The sequence below is a fragment of the Spermophilus citellus genome (assembly GCF_964194105.1).
Source record: "Spermophilus citellus genome assembly, chromosome: 7".
NCBI classification, from domain to species: Eukaryota; Metazoa; Chordata; class Mammalia; order Rodentia; family Sciuridae; genus Spermophilus; species Spermophilus citellus.
In genome coordinates this window covers 108,851,051-108,868,499 of record NC_138188.1, presented here as the reverse complement: position 1 = coordinate 108,868,499, position 17,449 = coordinate 108,851,051, and the positions used below count along the sequence as shown (strand labels likewise).

The 17,449-nt window shown below is 41.7% G+C and overlaps 1 protein-coding gene across 6 annotated transcripts in view; it reads right to left on the bottom strand.

Annotated features, from left to right (window-relative positions):
- KALRN (kalirin RhoGEF kinase) overlaps window positions 1–17,449 on the bottom strand; it is a 662,170-nt gene that overhangs the window by 16,653 nt on the left and 628,068 nt on the right. For 5 of the 6 annotated variants that reach the window (XM_081301757.1, XM_081301753.1, XM_081301756.1 and 2 more), the window contains 6 exons: window positions 12,835–12,862; window positions 11,879–12,050; window positions 9,717–9,838; window positions 8,793–8,924; window positions 8,212–8,376; window positions 6,254–6,332 (listed from right to left, as the gene is read on the bottom strand). In XM_081301757.1, the coding sequence (XP_081157883.1) occupies window positions 6,254–6,332; window positions 8,212–8,376; window positions 8,793–8,924; window positions 9,717–9,838; window positions 11,879–12,050; window positions 12,835–12,862 (698 nt within the window). Of the gene's footprint in view, window positions 1–6,253; window positions 6,333–8,211; window positions 8,377–8,792; window positions 8,925–9,716; window positions 9,839–11,878; window positions 12,051–12,834; window positions 12,863–17,449 lie in introns of those variants that run through there. The other variant, XM_081301759.1, reaches the window with a different exon arrangement.

Here is a 17,449-nt window from a genome sequence, read left to right as displayed (position 1 = left end):
TTCTGTTTTTTAGACCCTGAATCTTGTGGACTAGTCCTCTAACTCTTCTTTTCCTATTCTATTTCCCATCTTTTTTCTTTTCTTTTCTTTTCTTTTTATTGGTTGTTCACAACACCATCTGTTTTCTTTTTTGCTTTGATTTTGGGGAAATTTCCTCAACTCTGCCTTCCTATCCTTCTAATACAGTTTTCTCAAGACCTCATTATTGTCCTCTAAATTTTTTGTAGTATTATGTTCTTGATTCACAATGCAGTATCATCTCTTATGCATCTAAGGATATTAACGAGAGATTTTGGAGTCTTTCACTATATAGTGTTTCCTTTTATCTATTTCTTAACTGTTGACTCATTTACTATATCTTCACTTTTGAAGAATATTTTGGCTAGATTAAAAATTCTTTTTTTTTAAAGAGAGAGAGAGAGAATTTATATATATATATATATTTAGTTTTCGGCGGACACAACATCTTTCTTTGTATGTGGTGCTGAGGATTGAACCCGGGCCGCATACATGCCAGGCGAATGCGCTACCGCTTGAACCACATCCCCAGCCCTAGATTAAAAATTCTTGGTTGTCTGTTTTTTCTTTCAGCACTAGGAGATATGGTTCTGCTACCATCCAACATCCATGGATTCTGATGAGGAATCTATTCAAGTCACTGTTCCCCTAAATGTTATTATGTTATTTTTTTCTCTTCTGCTTTCAATATTTTTCTTTATATTGATTTTCAGCAGTTTGATTATAATGTGTCTGGCCATGCTTTTCCTTGAGTTTATCCTGTTTAGGGTTCACTGAGCTTCTTTATAAATTTGTATATTTTACCACATTTGAAACATTTTCAGCTATTATTTCTTCAAAATCTTTTACCTGCACAAATTATCTTCTCCTTTCCCTCAGGGGTTCTGATGAAATGAATTTTAGATCTTTGGGCATTTTCCCCATAGATCCTTGCAATTGTGTTTAATATTAAAAAATATTTTTCTCTCTGTTCTTCAGGTTGGATGATTTATATTTTTCTTCAGTTTCATTGATTCTCCTCTCTCATTTCTGCTGTGGAACTCATTCAGTGAATTTTAAAATTTCAGATATTGCACTTTTTTACTTATATAACTTCCATTAAAATAATCTCCACTTCTCTACCAATGACTCCTATCTTTGCATTATTCAATTTCAAGAGTGTTTACCTTTATCTCATGGAAGATGGGTAAAACAGTGGCTTTAAACTCTGATCATTCCAATAGCTGGGTCCTCTCAGAGTTGGCATCTGTTCGTTATTATTTTCCCTTGAGAATTTTTCAGATTTTCCTGATTTTCATTTTGTTGAGTAATTTCAGATTAGATCTTGAACTTTTATGGCATTATCCTGTGAGAATCTGGGCCCTATAAAATCCTCTGGAGAATGCTGACTTTTTGTTTATTTGTATAGTTTAATCAGCAATGAACTTGGGTAGGTCCACACTTCAGGTTCCGTCTCACCTTCCGTGGGACGCAGTTCTACTGTCAGTTCAGTTTTCAAAATATTTGCTATGCCATTTGGATCTGTCCCTCATGGGCACCACTCAAAGATCAGCCTGTGACTAATTCATCACTGCAGGGTAATGAGCTGTGGTTTATGTCTTTATTATTAGTTCTCAAAACCTTGCTGTACTTCTTTGGGTGTGCTCTGTACTGGCATGGCTTGGCTGTAGCCCAGGATTTGTGCTGTTTCATATGCAGAATAACCGGGTTCCTCTCTTCTTTCTCCTCAGTGGTATTTCCCCTACATCATTTGGCTCACAGGGGCCTGTTTTTGTGGTTATCCTGCCAGAGCGATGGGACTCCCTCAGAGTTTTAGCTTCCTGCATCATCACACAGTTTCACACAACCAGCCGGCCCTGGGGCGAAGGGGAAAAGACCAGGCATTCCTCTGCCCCCTTCAGCTCAAAGGATCCCTTTTCCCTGTGCTTTGGCCAGAATGTGGGCTTTTCTTAGTGCTTTTGTTCTCTGTGCCTGCTGCACACTTCTCTGATTTGGCCTGCCCTTATGGTCAAAGGTAGGGAGAGAAAGGAGAAAGAAGAGAGCCGGACACAGTGACGCATGACACACGCCTGTAATCCCAGCAGCTGGGGAGGCTGAGGCAGTAGGATCACGAATTCAAAGCCAGCCTCAGCAAAAGTGAGGAGCTAAGCAACTCAGTGAGACTCTCTCTCTAAATAAAATACAAAGTAGGGCTGGGGATGTGACTCTGTGGTCGAGTGTCCCTGAGTTCAAGCCCTGGTACCACCCACCCACTTAAAAAATGACTGGGCATGTGGCTTGGTGGTTAAGTGCCCCTGGGTTTAAAAAAAAAAAAAAAAAAGGAGAGAGCAAGACTGACTCACTCCCACTGTCACTGTTTTTAAGTTTTAGTTCCCTCTGTAGTTTCCCTGCTGTTTACTTTTACCAGAATTCTTGGGTAAAGGCTTTTGTAATGTGTCCAGTGATTCCAGCTGTCATCCATGGGAGATAAAGGCTACAGTGGGCTTACTCCATCTTGGCTGGCATTGGGAGTTGGCTCCTTTTAAAAGTCCTGGACCAATAAGTCATTTGGAAGCTCTGAGCATGTAGGTGGAGTCTGGTGACCTTTACTATAGGGTGATCTGTCTAAACTATAAATTGGAAAAGGCTCCAGGATCAGTGTCTTCAATCTTTACTTTGTGACTGGGCAGATTCTCCACTGAAAGAGCTTCCCCTCTTCTGCCCAGAGTGGGGAGGCCTGGTGAGCTACTGCTGGAGGCCCTGCAGATATGAACGGGGTTCTCAGCCTGCAGCATGCATGTTGTCACAGTGTCTCTAATTTTAGTATGATTCCACTGTCTTTTCTGGGCCTGTGGTCCCCCAAACAGAGATATTCTGTCTTACCCTCCTAGAATATAAAAATTCCTGGGTGGTGCAGGTGTCTGCAGCTGGAGAGGCTGTAGCCAGGACCTACACCTTCCTGGACAGGATCCCAGAAGGCCTGCAGGTAGGCATGGCAGGCTAACACAGGCATCTGTTGTCACTCCCTCCTGAGTGACAGGGACTTCAGGCAGCCTTTTGAATTAGCATTCTCTTTATACCTACTTCCAGAAATGCTCAGTGCTGCTGAGGCCTGAGCCTTGGGGAATTCTGCTGGAAAGTCATACTGGCTCTCATTTGACCCCGCAACTGACACAGATTGAGCATTCTCAGTTCTCGTAGGTCCCATGTCACTCTTTCTTCGGTTTTTCTGCTTCTAATGTTTTATTGTTGTCTCTTCATCTAATGTGTCTGCTTTAAAAGATTCTTGTATTGTTGTTTTCCTGAATTTCAGTATTCGTGAATGTCTGTGTTCAACCTGCCACCCTTACCTGGAGGCCCAGTACTGCTGCAGGCAGCTGGTCAGCATTCCTGTGATGCCCACCAGGTTCCTCAAACTGCAAGGGCACCCCTGTAGCTTATTTTTGCTTAAATATGACATGTTCAAGTGCTCTTTCCTTCTATGGGTTTGCTGTAGAAGTGATTTTTTTTTCACCATGATTTTTATACTATTTAATTACTGGGGAGCTCTTTTTAACAGGACAGTCATATTAGCCCAGAATTCTAGGGTCAGAAGTGATGAGAAAATCAGCTCACTTCTATGGCCCTGGCACAGATATCTTTCATGTGTCTCATGTAAGAATCTCCATGTCTTATTTCCATCCTGTTTAGTACATTTTGAAAGGATCTTCTGAAAATATGAGGACTATATTTAGAAGAGAGAAAAAGTTTCAGGCTGTTGGGGATTAAAAGAAACTAAACAGATCAGGAAATTGATCTTCCTTCTAAGACATATCAAAACATCCATTTTGGGTTTTAAAAAAATCCTAAGCCTATGGCTATCAATAGCAAATATGTGTCTCAGGGAAGAATTAACCAGGGCATCCAGGTGCTGGAACCAATTACAGTTAGAACAAGCTGCGGGCGTGATTTGCTCATTACTGGGGTCAGATCTATTTTCAACATAGAAGAGCAAGCTAGATTTCAATGACTAGAGCTTTTTTTTTTTTTAAAAAAAAAAACAACAACAACAACAACAATAATTGCTATGATGAGAACCATGTGTTGTAAATGTGCTAGTGAAACAAGCACAGGCCAAGAGACAGGGAGCCCAGTGGCCGACTGGCTCCGTGTGCTTCCTAGTCATGGGACCCTGAGGAAGTTGCTGATCCTCCTTGAGCCCAAATTTCCTTTATTGGATATCCACTTAGACACTACCTCACCTGCTCCACAGATTAGATTTGGCAACATCTGCGTTGTATTCAGAACACTATAGGTATTTGGAGAGAGGCAGCAGCAGCAGCATATAAATTTCCTTTGGCTCTTGTTTCTTCTTTTGGTTACACAAAGAAGCAAAGAAAGCAGACCTAGAGTTTGTCTTTGATGAAAGATACTATAAGGAAAGGGTGCAAATTCCACTGTGACTTGGTCTAAGAATCAGAAACAACACAGCCTCTCACAACCACTCCAGTTAGTACCGTCCATGCTTCAGGGAGTGACATCAGAGGTAGAGGTGAGACCAATGCTCCATTGTTCCTTGGTGCTCTTTTATTTATATAGCTGAGGTTGGTAGAGATTTGTAAGATGTACTCACATTCTCTCAGCCAGGCCATCTGAGACCAATGTATGCACAAGGAGGACTTCTTTTTTTTTTTCTTTCTAGCAACTATTTTATAGACCAGGTGATAGATTTTCATTATTCTGTTTAAAGTTATATTTTTATCCTTTTTATTTTTGAGGATATACTAAATGTTCTTTAACCAAAAAACCAAGAGAACAAATGAGAAAGGGAAAGAGAGAGGGATATAGAGTGTATAAAGGGGGAGGTATATTTGGATTAGAAACACTCAGAGAACAATTCATATGCTTGACACATGGACATATTTAGAGATCTATACTCAATAATTAGTCATATATTCCTCTCAAGAACACATGAAACTTTTTACAAAAATTGACCATGTACTACACATAGCGCACGTCTGAACAAAAATCAAGGAATCAATATCATATACACTAAGTTCTCTTACCACAATGAAATAATCAGAAATCAGGAAAAAAGGATAATTAAAAAAATCTTGGACATTTAAAAATCTCCTACATATTAAAACATTTTTTCCATTATAATTGAGTGTCAAGAAAAAAATCATAGTTGGAAAAATAGATAAACTGAATGATAATGAAAAATGCCACTTGTCAAAACTCAGGCAATGTAACTGAGATAGGGATCTAGGATAAAGACAGATGTACTGAGTTGTAAAGGAAATGCCATTGAGTAGAAAGTCAGATGTAAATCTTGGGTGACAAGCCCTTAGGCCAGTCCTTGTGAAATGAGGGAAATGCACTGGTGTGAAATTGTGTGGCTCCACCCTGCCCTCTCCTCTTCCCAGCCCCTAGCACCCACTCCCTCCAAATATTAACACCCCATACCAACAGGTTGCTGTTTCTCTCTCTGGAGGCAGCCCACATTCTCCCTTGAATGCTTATTTCCTGTTTTACCCCAAAGGCGTCTTTCTTTCTCTTAAGATTGTCCACATTCTCCCTTGAATATGATCTGCTTCCTAAATAAACCTCTGTCTATGCCTTTGAATGGGGCCTGCTGAAATTCTTTTCTGTCATGTATGCAAGAACCCAGCTGGCCCTGAGTCAACTTTCCCATTTTTCTGGGAACTCCTCCGACCCTTCTTCAGAGACATCTCTTCTCCTGGAACATCTCTAGAATTGTACTTTAAAGAAAAATTGGAGGCTTAAGTTCTTACATTAGAAAAGAAGAAAGGCTGTGTACAACCAGAGATGAAAAATTGTGCTGTATATGTGTAATATGAACTCTAATGCATTCTGATGTCGTATATAACAAATTAGAATAAAAATATGAGAAAAAATAAAAATAATAAAAAGGGCTGTGAATGTGGCTTAGTAGTTGAGTACCCCTGGGTTCAATCCCTGGTACCAAAAAGAAAGAAAGAAAAAGAAAAAAAGCTTATTTTATGCATGTTTATATTATATTTTGATTTGCAGAGATAAATCTAATATCTTTAAAAAAAGAAAAGAGGAAAGGCCGAGAGTTGATAAGGGAAGCATCTAATTTAAATAAGAAAAAGAATAGTAGAAAATATGCATTAATATTCTAGTTGTTTTCTTACTATAGAGAGAATGCATTTATAAAAGAGACAACAACAACAAAACAAGTCTTCCTTCTGCTATAGTGTTGCTGGGTATTCACAGAAATCTGTGTCCTTACCTTCCAATCTCATTCAGCTCAGTATAAGCGGAATCAAAATTTTCCTTCCAAGAAATGGTGGCACCATCTGCGGCCGCATCTTTGGGAGAGAATCCATTTGTGACATTGAGGTGTCACATGAGAATAAAGAAAAGGTCAGCAGAAGAGCTCCAGCATAACTCCAAGGCAATTCTCATGACTAAATATGGAGGCTACCTCAGTGGGAAAATGCTACAATTCTCTGGAATGTTATTTTGAAAATATCCCAGGGGAAACCGACATGACAGACTCCCTCTGTCATCTACTTAATCAACGGGGAAAACTCAGACAATCAGAAATGTAGCTTATGAATGTTTTAAAATAGGAATTTAGTGGAAAATATAAATATGGAGAGAGGAAAACACTTTGAAGGCCTGGAAAGGTCAGTGAGAGCCAGAACTATAAGGGGATGTGAAGAGAGAATGGGTGGGGGAGCTTTCAAGGTCAGGGAAGGAGAAAAGGAAAGGAGTGTGTCCATGGCCTTCTACAAACTTCTCTGACTCACCCCACTGTCTTCAGGCCTTCATGAGCTTAGCAGTATATTGAATGATTTAACTCAAACATGCCTGAGCCAACTCGAGCAGCTTCACCATATATAATGTGCTAATTTCCTGCTAATTATTCGTGCACACTTGTGTGCATGCATGCCCATCTGTATTTGTCTGCCGGGATCCAAGACTCCAAATTAGCAAAACATGAAAGGCACTGGGCACTGTGAGCCAGGCTGAGTTAGTGGCTTGGGAGGAGATGAGCCCAGCAGTTACCTCAGGCTGCCCACAGGCAACCTGGCCAAGGCAGAAGGTAGCTTATTCATATTGAATGCCGAGGACACCAAGATCCAAGGCCATGGTTTCCCAGCAAGTCCCAGGTGCCTGGGAACAAGTCAAGGTTGCTGGAAGAGAACTGACTAGGCTGAGGTGGGGCTGTCGGACAGATTCCCAGATTCATCAGGGGAGAGTCTAGCCCAAGATGCTTGAGGGACTCTGGACTTCCCTTAACCCAAAGAGCCACAGGCCTATTGTTGCCTTTAAGTACAGTGACACCCTCAACTCTCTCCTGTCCCAACACATACAGATCACCTCCCTGCACTGCCTGAAATCTCACTCTGGAGATTTCTTCAGGTTGCAAGTTTCTTCTTTTAAAATGTCCCTGGGACCAAGGTGGGTAAACTAAATAAATATTATTATGAAATATTCATGTTTGGGCTGGGGCTGTAGCTCAGTGGTAGAGTGCCCGCCTCGCATGTGTGAGGCACTGGGTTCGGTCCTCAGCACCACATAAAAATAAAGATATTGTATCCATCTACAACTAAAAATAAATAAATAAATAAAGATTTTTAAAAATTCATGTTTGGCTACATATATATATATATATGTATATATCTTTGATAATTTCTAAATAAATCTAAAATAAAAATATATTCATGTTGAATAAAGAAATTCCAGTAGAGTGTGGTGGGCCAGGTATCAAACATTCATTTGGTAGTGAAATCCTCAACCAGGTTGCTTTTTTTTTCTTACTTTAAGTTGGCATGTGGGATTGTCCCTGGCACTATGAGAAGTGCTTCAGCCTGGCAGAGTATCCAGGGAATAGCAGGCTTGGTGTTCTTCTCTCAGAAGAAGACCAGATAGCACCCCTATGACTCATGACCCCAGCCTGTCCCTTTCTGTTCCTGGAAATACACCTGGTCCTTCAGGGAGCCTGGCAGGCCCAGGGTTAGCAGGGGTAGCAGCTAACCTCTGCTCCAAGATCCCTACAGTCACGCCTCATGGAAACACTTCATCAATCTTCTAAATGGTTACCTGTCTGAAGCTGCCAAGCAGCTCTGGGTCACCCCTCTCATGATGGGCTGATGTGACACTGAGCAGCTAGTGTGTCTAGGAGAGTGGGCCGGGTGCTGGCCTCCACTACACAGGGGTCGTAGGCCTGGTGGGACTCACCGTACTCTGGAAGTCGCACGAACTCCGAGGGTTCACTGGGAAGACTGATTCCCCAGGGGTTGCTGGCACTGACTCTGAACTGATAGGGACACCCAGGACTGAGGTCTTCAATGACAAGATAAGTGTCCAAGGTTGAAGCTACTGACTGCTGCCAGACCTGGGAACCTAGTGCATAGTTTCCAAGGAGAGAGAATGAGACAAAGCCAAAGTCACATTGTTTCAAAGACTTTCAACAAACAAAGAAAGGAAAATGGACACATTCAAACCAAGGGACAGTCCTGGACACTGCTCCAGGCTCTGAAAGCCTGTGGACTAAGATGGGTGGCAGGTTTGGGTCCAGTGTCTTAATATTAAATAAATGTTCATGGTCATTTCTGTTCCTTCTCAAATGTGTGAGAGGGAAAAGACATAAAGAATACTGACTTTATACAGGAACATGGGGTCAGTGCTTAATTAGACTGGAAGAAAATATTATAAATCCATAACAAGCAGAGTTTCTGAAAGAGGAGGCGGCTCAGGTTCATAACCCTGAAGGACCTTGGGAGAGGGAGCCAAGACAGAAGAAGAACAGGGTGGCACACCTTCCTCCCGGTACTCCACAGTGTAACCCGAAATGGTGCAGTTTCCAGTGCTGGCCGGGGGCAGCCAGCGGAGAATCACAGAGGTGCAGCTCCTCTCCTGGGCAATGGGGCGGTTGGGGGCTGCTGGAACACCTGTGGAGACAGCAGAATCCAGAGCTGCTTTCTGAGCTTGCATTTCACACCCAGATGGAGTGTACCCAGGAAATGTGACCTGGCTCAAATGTTTCCTGGGACCTTCTCCACCAAGTAGCATACCTGTTTCCAGACCCAAGGGAGACCTGGGAGCCGCCCTCTGTTTTCTGATGTCTTTCTCAGGCAAAATGCCACACACTGGGGGTGAAGCTTTTTCTGGAACTATACAGGAGGCTATGGTAGGGCACAGACAGTTCTTAGAAAAATGCTCTTGTTCTCTCCTCATTGGCTAGAACTCTATTTTGGAATTTTCACACAGGATCTCAGGTCTCAGGAGTCCTTGTCATGTTCATTTAAAATGTTTGACTAACACAAATTCATAGGGACAGAAAGTAGAATGGTGGTGGCCAGTGCTGTGGGGAAGGAGGAACATGGAGCTCCTGTTTAATGGGGAGGAGGGAATTCCAGGTTGGGAAGCTGACAAGAGTTTTGGGGGGAGATGGCAGTGAGGGCCACACAAAGATGTGAATGTGTTTCGTACCACTGAACTGTCTGAACATGGTTAGGACAGCAAGTGTTATGTTGTGCATTACTACAATTAAAACACATGTTAAAAATAGCATATCTAGGGCTGGGGTGGTGGCTCAGTGGTAGAGCACTTGCCTGGCACGCATGAGGCATTGGGTTCAATCCTCAGCACCACATTTAAAAAAAAAGGTATTATGTTCATCTACAATTAAAAATATATTTTTAAAAAATAGCATATATACATATAAAAGAAAAAGACTGTACCTTGCACCTTAACTGTGGCAGATGTGGATGCAGTACCGTGGTCATTTGTTGCTATGCAGGTATAAATCCCACTGTCCTGCGGCATCAGATTGCAGATCTTCAGGGTGATTTCCCCAGAATCACTAGGGACACCAAAGGGATGTCCTTCAGACTCCAGTAATGAGACAGTTGACTGATGGTTAAAATCCATAAGGTTGGCACAAGGTATGCTGTCCCGAGAGTCTGAAGGCCCAAGGTCTAGACCTGTTCTGTGACCTTTTTACACACCTTGAAGGATCACCTTGTTTCTATCCTCATTTCCTTATATGGCCAGGCCCTTCTCCCAAATTTATTGTGAGGGATAAAATAAGGAATGAAATAAGAAGAAATTAAAACATGGCTTGATATACATAAAGTCTGGCTGGACTCAGTGGCGCATGCCTGTAATCCCAGCAACTTGGGAGGCTGGGGAAGGAGGCTGGCAAATTCAAAGTTAGCTCAGGAACTTAGTGAGAACCAGAAAAAAAAAAAAAAAAGAAATACACAAAGTCCCTTCCAAGTACCTGTCTGCAATATAATTAGTATATCCACTGGCAACTTTGTCCTAAAAATAACTTCAATCTCACAGATGAATAATGAATGGTATGAGAAAATGGAAAGACTAAATAATGAAAATGTTCAAATATTTAAAATCCTACCTGTGGGACTCTCAAAATAACTAAGTGAATTAAAAAAGGTAATTTTTTTCCACCTAAAAGATGACCCTTCTCCCCTTGGGGTCAGGAACACCCCAAGGGAAGAAACTTGAAAGGGTTAAATCAGAAGCCCCATCAGTTCCACTCCCTCCCCCTGGGTTGGGACATTCTGGGTTCTTCATGATCCTCATCAAGCACCGCCTGGCACTAAGCTCCTTGAGCTCATGGAGTTTTATGACCTGCTGGGAGTCTGCTGGGAACACTAAGGAACAGTGTTCTTTTTCCATTTCAAATGTGCACAAAGGAAGTCAAAGAATGAAAGTTTCTTGATTCTAGGTGTTCCTTCCATTAGTGATTGTTAGGCTATTAGGGCTTGCCGTTAGGGCTCTCTCTTGTCCACTGTAATCAAGAGGACACAACAAAGCTCCTAACTAACAGCAATAAATGTCAGCAGAATGATTGGGAGGCAGTAACTAAGTTTTTTTTTTTTTTTTTTTTTTTTTTTTTTTTTTTTTTTGCGGGGTGGGGATACTGCAGATTGAACTCAGGGGCACTCAACCACTGAGCCACATCCCCAACCCTGTTTTGTATTTTATTTAGAGACAGGGTCTTACTGATTTGCTTAGGGTCTCACTGTTGCTGAGGCTGGCTTTGAACTCGAGAATCCTCCTGCCTCAGCCTCTTGAGCCACTGGGATTATAGGTATGCGCCACAGAGCCTGGCAGTGACTAAGTTTTGACTGATAAAAACCAGGCTTTTTGTGTAGAAGCAGGCTGGTGGCTTATTTTCTATTGTGCATTGTGTGTCGATATTTTCCCCTTCTTATAAAATTTTTCTTAGGCAAGGAATTAACTATATCACTGTTTCAAAGCATCCTGAAGGCACAAAACTCATCAGGATGTCCAGATTTGAGGACCACATTCCTAATACTAAAACCTAATTCCTAATAATTCCTAATTCCTAATAATTCCTAATTCCTAGTCTGTCCCTTGGTCAGGAGTGTTCACCACTTCTGACCCGGAGAATCCTTAGGGCAGATCATCTAATAGGGTGACTCTAAGGCAGGGAATGTAGAAGCTTTCTAAATGTATGGTGCATGCCTGACCTGCAGTGTGACTTTGCTTCTGCATTTGTTTAATGTGGGTCCAGAACCGTCTTTCCAAATGGTTCTGGTTGGCCCCAGGTGTGTCTACATGGTGCCAAGCAACATGAGCAACGCAGCCCCAGGGACCCAGGCTGAGAGGCAGGTGGCAGTGTGGGCAGCAGGGCCGGGCTGAACACTTGAAGCACCGAGTGCTCTATTCAGTGGGGCTGAGCTAACCCACAGGTTTTGACTCAATCCCTCCTAATCAAGGCCAAGTGTTTGATCTAGAATAGACTCCACAGCAGCTCTTGTCTGGGAAAGACTAGTAACCAGAATAGAGGCTGCACCTTGATTCAGCCTCTGGGTGCTTCACTAAAGTGTCAAGTTTGGGGCCATCGACTTACCAGGAGGAGACGGTGTATGTGGCTGAGCTGTTGTCAGTGTCGAGGATGTTCTGGTCTGGACCCTTCCAGGTGATGGTGGGTTTCGGCCGCCCACAGACTTTGCATTGGAGCATCACTGTGTCCCCAAGCAAGCAGGTCACATCCACTAAGGGCACAAGGAACTCTGGGGCCACTGTGATCAAATCAACATACATTCACATCATTCATAACAAATTTAGAATAAAACAGGCATTTTTAAACGTAGTACTCTCATCTCCACTCATGTTGTGTACCAATTCAAATAATGTGCAGTCTAACACTTTTAGGTCACCTGTGTCCCTTTAAAGAGTATTTTAAGTAAATACTTATTGTACAAAGGTAGGAAATATATAAAAACAAAAAGTGGGGGAGCTCCATGATATCATAATCCAGAGATAACAGCTGTGAATATTTTGTTATATATTCTTTTTAAAAATATTTTGTTTTAATTGTAATTGGACATAATACCTTTATTTTATTTTTATGTTGTGCTGAGAATTGAACCCAGTGCCCCACATGTGCTAGGCAAGCGCTCCACTGCAACACAACCCCAGCTCCCTGTCATATATTCTTTCAGGCTTTCAATAAACACATTTTTACCAAAATTTATTTCATATTTCTTATTGCAAGTTGACAATTCACTTAATGATTTGTCATAAACATTTTTCCATGAATACAGAATCATGTCACTATTGCTTAAAGTCTATACCTTATTTGGGAGAGGGGTTTAGCCTCTAAGCTATATCCCCCAATCCTTTTTATTTTTTATTTTGAAACAGGGTCTCACTAAGTTACTGAGGCTGTCCTTCAGCTTGAAATCCTCTTGCCTCAGCCACAGGCATGTGCCATCACGTACATGTGTCTCTACCTTATGCTCAATGTCCCATACTTAATTTGGCTAATCCCCACATTCTCAACTCCACCCCTTTTTAACTCACCTTCTTGGATGAAATTTGGATTTAAGATCTGAAAAACACAAAGAAATAGAAAATTGCTTGAATCCTAAACTACTGAGAGAGGACAAGAGATTTTTTACTCTAGAAAGTTAAAAAGAAAGTTACCATTCAGGGAGATGCAGCCTGGAGCCTAGCCTGTCCCTTGCTACGATGTACTGTTGTCACAGTAACAGACCCCTCCTCAACAATGAGGGCACTTATGCTACTCTCCTGGTAATTGGGTTGGCCAGGCAGGTTTATTGTCACTTGGAATTTGGCTAGCTGCCTGCTCCTCAGTGGCCTTCCTCCCTTCAGTATTTGCTGAGGCAATCAAGGTATCGATTCTTCCAGCAAAATTTCAAAAACAGAGTACCTAAGACCTGTCAAGCTGCCTGGGTCACTGAAATGAACTCACTCAAGTGATTTCCTTGAAAAGGTCCTCCTTCCACCCCTCCCAACCTCCAAGCAGGGGAAAACTTCCCTCCAAGCAGCTAAATGCAGATCTTCTCTGGTTGAAGGGGAAAAGAGAGGCCCAGTCTGCCCATCCTGTCCCAGAACAGCCTCTTGCAGCACAGGCCTCCAGAGGGCAACCTGAAAACAACTGAACTAACCCTTCTGATCCTTTGCGATGCCTGGGTGAGCAAATGGCCCATTGAGTGACTTGCTAGTCCCACGTAGGGGGAGAAACTGCTAGAGCTCTTGTATACACCAAGCTGCCTGCTTCGGGCAACCTGATCTCCCACAGAAGGGAGAATGTTCTAGCTGACTAGCCATTCTGGAAAGTTACCCCTTCTTGAGAGGATGGGGACTTTGACCCCCCAACCCCATCTTTTGTATTACTTCTAATCATGCAAGTACAGGTCCAGGTCATAATGCCTGGCGTGGTGAAGCATTGACTTTAGAGTCCACGAGGCTGGGGTTGCCTGTTTCATTTCATGTGGTTGTATGATCATAACTTAACACTGACTAGCTTCCACTTCCTCCACTCTAAAGTGAGGATAAATAGTACCTAGTACAATGTTATCACAAAGATTAAATGAAATCATGTATATTAAGTGCTCAGCACAATGCTTGGCAAACAACAAGTACTTTACCTGTTCAAATAAAGATCGATTATTTTTTAAGAATATTTTTATTTGTTCTTTTTAATTATACATCGAAGTAGATTGTATTTTGATGTATTATACATATATGAAGTATAAATTCCCATTCTTGGGGTTGTACATGACGTGGAGTTACACTGGTAGTGTATTCATATATGAACATAGGAAAGTTATGTCCGATTCATTCTACTGTCTTTCCTATTCCTATCCCCTCTCCCTTCCCTTCTTTCTCCTCAGTCTAAGCAAGTGACCTTCTATTCTTTCCCTCACCCCCATTGTGTGTCAGCATCCACATATTAGGGAGAACATTTGGCTTTTGGTTTTGTGGGGATTAGCTTATTTCACTTAATATGATAGTCTCCAGTTCCATGCATTTACTGGCAAATGCCACAATTTCATTCTTCTTTATGGCTGAGTAATGTTCCATTGTATATCATATACCACATTTTTCTTTATCCATTCATGGGCACCTGAATTGGTTCCATAGCTTAGCTATTATGAATTGAGCTACTATAAACATTGATGTGGTCATGTCACTGTAGTATGCTGATTTTAAGTCCTTTGAGTATATTCCGAGGAGTGGGATAACTGGGTCAAATGGTGACTCCGTTTCAAGTTTTCTGAGGAATCTCCATACTGCTTTCCTTAGTGGTTGTACCAATTTGTAGTCCCACCAGTAATGTATGAGTGTTCCTTTTCCCCCACATTCTTGCCAACATTTATTGTTATTTGTATTCTTGATAATTGCCATTCTGACTGGAGTGAGATTAAATCTCAGTGGAGTTTTAATTTATATTTCTCTAATTGCTAGAGAGAGATGATGAACATCTTTTCATATATTTGTTGACCATTCATATTTCTTCTTCTGTGAAATGTCTGTTCAGTCCCTTTGCTCATTTACTGATTGGGTTATTTGTTGTTTGCTTGTTTTTTTTTTGGTATTAAGATTTTTGAGTTTTTAAATATATCTTGGAGATTAATGCTGTATCTGAGGTTCAGGTGGCAAAGATTTTCTCCCACTCTGTAGGCTCTCAAGATCAATTTTATTCTTAGCATTTTCTTTTTTGCTAAGATAAAGAAGCTTATCTCTTACAGTTTACCTTGGAGAATTCTTTCCTTCATAACGAAGCCTCCAAAACTCATGTGCCTTCCAGAAGAGCCCAAGTGAGGCTTCACACTTATCTCCCTCCATCTGTCCCTGACTTATGTGTACATCCATGGTTTCTCTGTGTATTTTCCTTACATAAGCCCTTTGGAACACAGATGTTATTTACTTCTTTGGGTTTCCCTTTGCAAACCAACTTCCCACTTATATCACTCAAGTTTTTCATGAAGTGGGCTGCAGAAAACCCTAGTGATGCCAAGTTCTGGGGTTGAAGTGTGCCCTTGCTGGCCACTTCGTGCACTCTGCTAGTCTCAAAAGGTCACTGCCCAACCTTCCTTTAAATCCATGGTTCCCAATTCCTGACCAGGACAGCTTTAAAAGCACAAAAACACCAATGTCTGGGCCTCATGCCAAGAGATTCTGTTTTAATTGGTGTCAAGTGGGGCCTAGACATCTGGAGTTTTGAACGATCCTTCAGGAACTTTCAAATGAATCAACCCACAGTCTGGTTTGAGTTCCCTTCTATCCAAATAACTGATCTATGATAAATCAACTTCCAGCTCCTGAAACTTTCATGCGCTGTGGTGGGGGGTGCATGTTGGGGGCATTTGGTAAAAGCTACTGCTCTTTTCATACCTAAGAGACCCTTCTTTGTGTGAAGATTCTAGGCCATGGCAGGGGGAAGGATGTAAAAGATTGCTCCAATTGACCAGTTGGGTCAACAATCAATAAACATGGTAAGCAGCACTTGCAGCACCTGTAGGGGGCACTAAAGAGACCATATATTTATCAACCTGGATTAGGCAATCATATCCAGGTGAGTCATTTGATGTGAAAGAAAAGGAGGCTAAGAATGGTTCCCCCCACCCCATTCCCAGTACTGGGGATTGAACACAGGGTACTCTACCACTGAGCTACATCCCCAGCCTCTTTTATTTTGAGATAGGATCTCACAAAATTGCTGAGCTTGTGATTCTCCTGCCTCAGCCTGCAGAGCAACAGATTTATAAGTGTGTGCCACCATACTTAGCTGAGCCTAAGAATACTTTCTAAATGTTAGCAGTGGTTATCTCCAGTTGGGGGATTCAGGGTAGCTTTCTTTCTACTCAAAAAATATTGATTGGCCAGGCACGGGGCACATGCCTGTAATTCCAGCTACTCAGGAGGCTGATGCAGAAGGATCACAAGTTTGAGGCTAGTTTTAGCAACTTAGTGAGACCCTGTTTCAAAATTTAAAAAAAGGACCAATATGTAGCTCAGTGGTAAAGTGCCCCTGAGCTCAATCCCCAGTACTGCAAATATTCATATTTATACACACACACATATGTATGAATATACATATATTTATACATGTAAGTATATAAGTGTTTATGTGTAAACACACACACACACACACACACATACCCACACACAGAACTCATATTAACTGTTCTGCTCTAAGACAGTTTTGCGGAAACAGAAATACTAAGACACAGACCCTGCTCCCAGGATTTATAAAACATTATCTGAATTTTGGGTGACTTTTCGCCTTTCCTTTCTTACCTGGACTTTCCAAATATTCTCTAGTCAACATGTTTCAACTTCATAAAATTTTTAAAGGAAAAAAGGTGAAGTTTTCCCTATTAGACTGTAAGCTCCTCAAGGACAGGACTCAGAATCTGCCATACATTAGGCATTTAATACATGTTGGTGGATGGAAAGTTAACTTTTGACTTCACTTCAGTTCTCCCAAGCATTTAGCACTGGTTTATAAATAAAATCTCAAAAGAGGACCAAAAGTGATATAAAATAAAAATAATTACCTCTAGGTAAATGACTAATTAGATTTGACTAGAGCCTGTTTTTAAACACAGATGGAATGCAAACTTTTTGGAAAATGATTTAAAAAAAAAATTCAACCTGTCACCTCTCAGGGAGGAGGCTCTTAGCCCTTGCTGTGCAGCAGAGTATGGACTCTGGGATCAGACAGGGCACAATGTCCAGACCCAAGGCCACATACACTTCTTGTCTTGGACAACATTTTAAGCATCATGGGCCTCAGTCTTATCTGTAAATTGGGGCAAATAATGCCAACATGGAAGGGTTGTTTGACATAAGGACTCAATTTGTTTGATGAAAAGTTACTGAGCTGCTGGGCATGGTGGCACACGCCTATAATCCCAGCAGTTTAGAGGCTGAGGCAGGAGGATCTAAGTTCAAAGCCAGCCTCAGCAACTTAGTGAAGCCTTAAGCAGCAAGACCCTGTCTAAATAAAATACAAAAAGGGATTGGGGGTGGGGGCTGGGGTTGTGGTTCAGCGGTAGAGTGCTTGCCTCGCACATGTGAGGCACTGGGTTCTGTCCTCAGCACCATATAAAAATAAACAAACAAAATAAAGGTATTAAAAATTAAAAAGGGGGGGTGGGGCTGG